At 32.6% G+C, this 7,626-nt stretch overlaps 1 protein-coding gene across 1 annotated transcript in view; it reads left to right on the top strand.

Moving 5' to 3' along the window:
• CFAP47 (cilia and flagella associated protein 47) overlaps positions 1-7,626 on the top strand; it is a 503,621-nt gene that overhangs the window by 86,288 nt on the left and 409,707 nt on the right. Inside the window, exon 21 of the mRNA XM_040635242.1 lies at positions 337-431. Coding sequence (XP_040491176.1) covers positions 337-431 — 95 coding nt within the window. The remainder of the gene's footprint in view (positions 1-336; positions 432-7,626) is intronic.

Raw genomic sequence — 7,626 nt, 5'->3', positions numbered from 1 at the left:
TTTTTTTTTTTTTTTTTTTTAAGATTTTATTTATTTATTTGACAGAGAGAGACAGCCAGCGAGAGAGGGAACACAAGCAGGGGGAGTGGGAGAGGAAGAAGCAGGCTCATAGCGGAGGAGCCTGATGTGGGACTCGATCCCGCAACGCCGGGATCACGCCTTGAGCCGAAGGCAGGCGCTTAACCGCTGTGCCACCCAGGCGCCCCAGCAATTGCTTTTTGATTGTTAGACAGGTTTATGAGGTTTCTCAGAGTTTCATTTCCACATTTAACAGTGGTTTTATAGATATGTATCTGACTTTTAAAAAAATATATATATATTTTTAATGTTTTATAGGGGAATTCACAGACCCTGCGTTTCCTGACATATATTCTTTGGAGTTAGAGGAAGGGACATCTCTGGAATGTGGCATAGCATTTTCTCCGAAAGAAGTATGTTCAGCTTTCATTTACTCATATGACTGGAGAGTAGTGGAGTAAGATAATCCTAACTCAGAAGGTATTAAAGAGCACCTAAGCTCTTTCTGCAGTGGGTCTTTTTCTAACTTGTGAGCATGCCTATGTGTACCTTTAATTCAGTAAAATGAAGTGTCTGGCTCATGCTTGCAGAGTGTCTCGAGAAGTACAGAGAATACACACAAGGAACCTATGGTCTCAGTTCTGCTCTCCAGCAAATTCAAGATATGACATGTTATGAAAGAAAGTTGAGGCTAACTCAAAAATCACTTATATTTTAGCCAGTATGTGCTTTGTACTTATATTTAAGTAGGATATGTTTAATGTTCTTGGAATCACTACCTGAAATTACCAGAGATATGCTGTGAGGACTTAAGACGGGTTGCTATGATACTGGTTTTTTTTTTATAGTGTCCCTTGATGTTTAGTAATTTAAAAACAAAGAACAAACAAGATCGAGGAAAACATCTTTTCCTGGAATATGCCCAGAAGCAGGGGGTACCACTTGGCAAAGTTTCAGGGGCTATTTCTCATATGTTTTTGTTTTCGAGATTTTGCAACAGCAGCACCGAGGAGAGAGCTTGTTGCTACCCACGATGTGGACAGTCATGTTGCTGCATCCTCCTGAACATGAGTCAGACTTCTCTATGACAATTAGAGAATAACATTCTTATGTCAAAACACTTTTTCCATTCCAACATAACAAGCGTGACACCTGGAACCCAATAGGTATAGAATAGAACGAATGAAGTGAAAATAATTCATAACGCAATAAGAAAGTGTATCGAATGCCAAGTACCGCTTTTAGTTATGTCACCGAAGTACGGTTTCCTGAGATTGAAATCTTATTTCAGGAACAATGATAGCTGTTATTTAGCTTTCAGGAGGAAAAAGTAAAGGAAATTTGAGGACATGTTTAGATTTAAGAAAATGCTAAAGAGTAATTTTGCTCTTTTAAGTACAATACTTTAGTTGGACTATGTTTTATGGGTTTTGTGCACATGTGGTTCAAGTGGAATGAGTAGTCTACAGAGCTCACTTGTGTCTCTTCTAGCTGTGGGCAAGTGTAGTGTATGAGGTAGCAAAAGCTACTTTTGACGTTAGAGAAAATGAAAATTCTTATACACAATATTTAGTATACTCAGGTGTATACTATACTATATTTGATTTCCATAGGTTTCACCTACATTAATGAACAGTGATATTTGGTATAATATGGGAAAAGGATGTACTGTAAACCATGGAAAGGATTTGTTTCCTTAAACTGGGTTTGAAAGATGTTTTCCAGGAAGACTTATCCAAGCTGTCTAGTCTTAGATGCCTCCCTTATGATAGTTGTACCTTGGAAAAACTGTGTCTTGGCACTAAGCATGCTAGAGTGTTTGGTCTGTTTCATACTTGGTCTATTCTCTATCCTCTTCATTAAACTACTTCTGAAGTCAGAGGACAACTTTTTTTTTTTTTTTTTTAATTATCTTGCAAATATTTTTCTTTGGCTTAATTTAGGCTATCAGATAATATCAGAGTACAAATATTATGTAGATTTTCCTTTTATCTTTTCAGCAAAGGACTTTGATGTACATGAAATATTGTCAGGCTATTTCTAATTTGTCTTTCTAATTCAGACAAAAAGCATAAGCAGCAAGGGATTTGAGGAAATTCAGAAGATGTTTCTCTTTTTAATTTTTACAGTATTCTAACATCTCAACTCTCACATATCCTGACCATTTACAAGTTTTGTTAGCATCAACTTATATTTTAATCAAGTGTGTCAATAATATTCTCTTCCTGCTTATGAAAGTTTATTATCAAAGTTAAAATGGGAAGTTTAGAAGAGCAGAAAGAAAAAATAAGCAATAAGTAAATCCTAATACTTGACAATGAGCCCTGGTTATATATAGGGTTCTCTCTGTTCTTCTCCCTCTTCCTCTATCTCTATGCGTATATTTCTACGTCTATAATTGTAATGAAATAATACTTTATGAATTATTTTTAACCCGCATTTTTTACCCAGTATATCAATTAAAATGTTATGGATACCTTTTTGTGTTTTGAGTTAAGTATTCTAAATACAATTTAAATTTTTAGGGATGATCTATTCTATTATTATCATGTTATAGTCCCTTAACTAATCCTTCTTACTGTGCACTTAAGATTTTTTCATTTTTGGATCTTATAAATGACGCTGTAGAAAACATCCTTCTAGATAAATGCTTGCTTTTACATTATTTATTTTCATTATATCTTTCTAGAAGGAGAATAGTTGGGTCAAACTCTATGTACATATTTTAGGCTATTGATATGTATTGCCAGATTGCTCCAAAAAAGATTATACCAGTTATATTAAATGCCATTAACAGTGCAAAATGTTGCTCATTGTCTTTGTACAACTAGGTTGCATCAATTATATATGCATGCACATATAATATTCTGCCAATCCTATAGGTGAAAGATCATTTTAATTTGTATATCTTGGATTCTTGTATAACAAACCATCCTGCAACAGTAGTGATTTATTTGCTAGCAATTTGGCTTGGTTGGTACTGTTCAAATTCTTTTAACTCTCTGTTAGGAAAAGTGGCCTCTATTCTTTTCTTTTTATAATATTATTGTCAAGTGTTCTGTTTTATTTTTCCTGATAAACTTTGGAGTCATTTTCTCAAGTTTATAAGTTCTATGGGTATTTTGATTCGTGTTGCATTAAACTAATAAAAAAATTATAAGGAAGTAATATCTATTGAAAATTGAGCTTCCTTTTCAGAAATAAGATAAACCTTTTACTTTATTATTTTTTAAAGGTTTATTTATTTGAGAGAGAGAAAGAGCGTGAATGGGGGGAGGGGCAGAGGGAGAATATCTTCAAGCAGACTCCCTGCTGAGTGCGGAGCATGTCATGGGGCTCTATCCCAGGACCCATGAAATCATTCATGACTTGAGCTGAAACCAAGAGTTGAATGCTCAATGGACTGAGCCACCCAGGCAACCCAAGCCTTTTATTTTATTAAAGTATTTTATGCTACTCAGCAAAACTTTAAAATACTTTGAAGTAATTTTTCTGTGTTCTTTTGTGCTGCGTAAGTGTTTGGGTTTTATGTATTTTATGATCTTAAATTTTGAAAATAATGTCTGTCTAGGGGTGGCTGGGTGGCTCAGTCAGGTTCAAGCCCCGCATTGGGCTCCACGCTGGGCATGGGGCCTACTTAAAAAAAATCAAGACAAAAGAAACAACTGTCCGTCTTATTTTAAGCTTCAGTTATTTTAAATTATCCTCCAATTTATTTTAGATTTTTTAGGAATACTGTAATAGACTGCAAATATTGTTATTTGTCTCTTCCAATTAAATAATTATGATTTTTACCTATTTTATATTGTTTAGAATTTCCAGAACAAGGTCACATTATTTTCTTGGCTTATTTTGTTCCTGGTTTTCTGTGAAGCACATAATGTTTTAAGCTTATGTTGGGAAATATCTTTCTAGTACTAATTTAACACAAATTTTAATCTAAAATAGATGTATTTTTAATTTAGTAAAATACCTTTTTGCCATCAATCATATTATTATTTAAAGGAGGAAAACAGTTTGATACATAGTGCAACATTGTATTTGTAGCATTAGTATATTTTTGGCACCCATCAGATAATCAGTAAGTATCCATTCAATAAGTAAATTAAAATGCAGCACATAAACCTGCATCTTTGGTTTTGAGAATTTACTCTATTTTTTCTTTTGGATACTTAGAATTGAAATTCATGAGGAAAGGGTATGTGCATTTTATTTATTGGCACATATATCCACATTGCCACCACAAAACTTGTATCAATTTGTATTTCCATTGATAATCATCATTCAGCAAATATCTGTTGAGCACCTATTAGCTACCCTGCATTCTCTGGACCTTGAGGTTATAGTGGAAAGCTTACATCCTAGTGTGGTAACATTGCTATCTTTTCTTCACATCTTCTTCTTCGTATTGGGTATTATCATTTGCCAGTGTAAAACACATGTGTGACAAAAGTCCAATGTATCTGTTTTGTTTTGTTTTATTTTGTTGTCACTTTTGCTTTTTGTGATGTCATATCTAAGAAGCTTTTACCTAACCCAAATCATAAAGATTTCTGTTTGCTTCTAAGAGTTTTATAACATTACCTCTTAGGTTTATGTCTGTGATCCATTCTGAATTTTTTTTGTGTATGCTGTAAGAATCTAGTTTTATTCTTTTGCATGCAATGTCCGTTTGTTCGAGGAGAATTTATTGAAAATATTATTTTACCCCATTAAACTGCCTTAGCACCCTTGTCCAAAATCAGTTAAACATAAATGTGGTGTAGAAGTGGTGAGAGCAAACATCTTAATTTGTTCCTGGTATTAGGAGGAAAGCATCCATCTTCCATCTTTAAATATGATGTTAACAATTTTTTTTGTGGACTCCTTTTATCAGGTTGAGGAAGTTCTCTTCTATTCCTAGTTGAGTATTTTGATCATGAAAGAAATTTGGATTTTGTCAAATATTTGGCTTCTATTTTGGTGATCTTGATTTGTCCTCTTATATTAATATGGTACATTATATTTATTGATTTCTATATGTTAAACCAACTTTACATTCCTGGGATAAATCACACTTGACCATTATACTTGGAGTGTAATTCTTTTTATATATTGCTGCATTCAATTTCCTAATTATTTTCTTGAGGGATTTTGCATCTGTGTTCATAAGCAATATTGATCTGTAGTTTCCTTCCTTCAACTGTCTTTGTTTGGTTTTAGTATCAGGGTAATATTGACTTCTTAGAATGAGTTTTGAGAAGCATTCTCTCCTGTATTTTTGAAAGAATTTGTGAAGGATTGTATTGCAAATCTTTAATTTAGTGATATATTTCACCATTGAAGTCGTCTGGTCCTGGGCTTTCCTTTGTCATATTTATTTTAAATTACTAATTCAATCTATTTGCTTGTTATAGATCTATTTAAATTTTTTATTTCTTTTAAAACTTATGATAATCCTTTAATTGATAATTATATAGTACTTAGAGTTTATAAAGTAGTTACATGTCTAGTACCACTTTATTTCCACATGAATCCAATAAGACAGGCATTGAGACTTCAGATTTTTTCCCCTTTTTCCAGTCATAGAAGCCAATGCACAGCGAGGCTAAGTGTTTTGTCAAGGCTACCTGCTGGTGAGCTGTACAGCTTGAATAAAACAGTGTTATATCCTCAGCCTCCTGACCCACTGGACATTCATGATACCATGTTAGGAATCCAAACATGATAAAGAATAGTACATATTCTTTTAGCCTATGGACACAAAACTTTTGTATCTATTCTTTAGGTTTATTAACTTTTTTTGTTAGCATTCAAAATCTTCAATTTCATAATGTTACACTCATCAAAATGTCTCTTTTCTGTTTTTATATGGTCTCTTTTTTGTTCCATCTTCCATATTCATAGAAAGAAATTTGCAGTCACAATTTCTTCTGGGATTAAGTTTATTTTGGGGATAATTTGTAGATGCTTCACTAATTATATCTGCAAGGGTATCTATAGACGTGAATAAAATAAAAACCCATAATACTATGGAGAAAAAGAAATTGACACTTGTCAGGAATTTGTAGAATATTGGGAAATGTTATCTTGAGTTAAATATATATCAGTACAGGACAATTAAAAAAATTAAGGCCATGTCAGTTGAGGTGGCATGATTATATTATTTGATACAAAATAATCTGTCATCCCAGTTGTTAAGCATGAGTAGCATTTCTGTGTCAGATCAAGTCATGGGCTGACTTTAAAAAAGTTTTTTGCATATATTCCTCTTTGTAAAATTTAGCATCCAGAACAAAAGGAGAGTTTCTCTTATTTCTCATTCTTTAGTTCTTTATTAGTATTGCCTGTTAGATTTCATTTATAGATTTCATATGCATTTCCTCTGACTTATGTTCCACTTTGGTTGGAGCCCATTAGATGGTTTCATTCCCTATTCATTTTGAAATGACGAGATATTCCTTTTTTATTTATGTTTTCTCTCCTGGGAACTTTCTATTTTGCTGTAATCAGTTCTCTGGCTTCCCTTCAGAAAACTAAGGCCATTGGGTCTCCCCTACTTTCCCTACCCTCCTTTATCTATATCTTAATAGTTTTCTTTAATACTTCTTCCAGGCAAGTTTCCCTATTTTTTTTTTTTATTGAGATCTAATTGACATATAACATGTATTAGTTTCAGGTGTATAACATAATGATTTGATATGTGTATATATTGTGAAATGATTACCACAATAAGTTTAGTTAACATTTATCACCTCATATAGTTACAAGTTTTTTTCTTGTGATGGGAACTTTTAAGATCTATCTTAGCAACTTTCAAGTATAACAATACAGTATTATTAACTGTAGTCACTATGCTGTACATTATATCCCCAAGACTTAGAACTGGAAGTTTGTATTTTTGGTGGTCAAATGTTCTGTTTCTTCTCAAGAAATTTTATCAAAGTTATCTAATTTGTTGGCATACAGTTATTCATGGTGTTCTCTTATTATTTTTATTTCTGTAGGTTAGGTAATAATGTTTCTTTTTTCATTTCTGACTTTGTTTTATTTTAAAATTGAGTCATCTCCATCTTGGTTAGCCTATCTAATGATTTTGTCAGTTTTGTTGATATTTTCAAGATGCAGTTTTTGGTATAGTTGATTTACTATACTGTTTTTGATTCTTTATTTCCTGTATTTCCACTTTATCCTTTCCTTCTGTCTACTTTGAGTTTAGTTTGCTTTCTTTGTCTTTTTTTAAGGTGGAAGGTTAAGGTATTGAGTTGAGATCTTATTTTTTTATATAGGTATTAAAGCTAGACATTTCCCTGTAACCATTGTTTTACCTGTATTTCAAAAGTTTTGGTCTGTTGGGTTTTAATTTTTGTTCGTCAAAGTCTTTTTGCAATTTCTCCCTAAATTTTCTCCTTCTGTTATTGACTTCTAATATAATCCCATTTTGATTGGAGACTATACTTTGTATTATTTAAATAAGTTTAAATTTATTGAGGCTTGTTTTATTACAATCTATATAGATTATTTAGATGTGTTGAGGTAAATCTAAAACCACTAAAAGAGTTGAAAATGATTGCATCTGGATTTGTGTATGTGTTTTTCTTTGTGTGTGTGTGTGTGTGTGTGTGTGTG

Source organism: Ursus maritimus (assembly GCF_017311325.1).
Source record: "Ursus maritimus isolate PB19 chromosome X unlocalized genomic scaffold, ASM1731132v1 scaffold_X1, whole genome shotgun sequence".
NCBI lineage: Eukaryota > Metazoa > Chordata > Mammalia > Carnivora > Ursidae > Ursus > Ursus maritimus.
The sequence above is the reverse complement of the archived record's forward strand: the minus strand, read 5'-3'. Positions and strand labels throughout refer to the sequence as shown.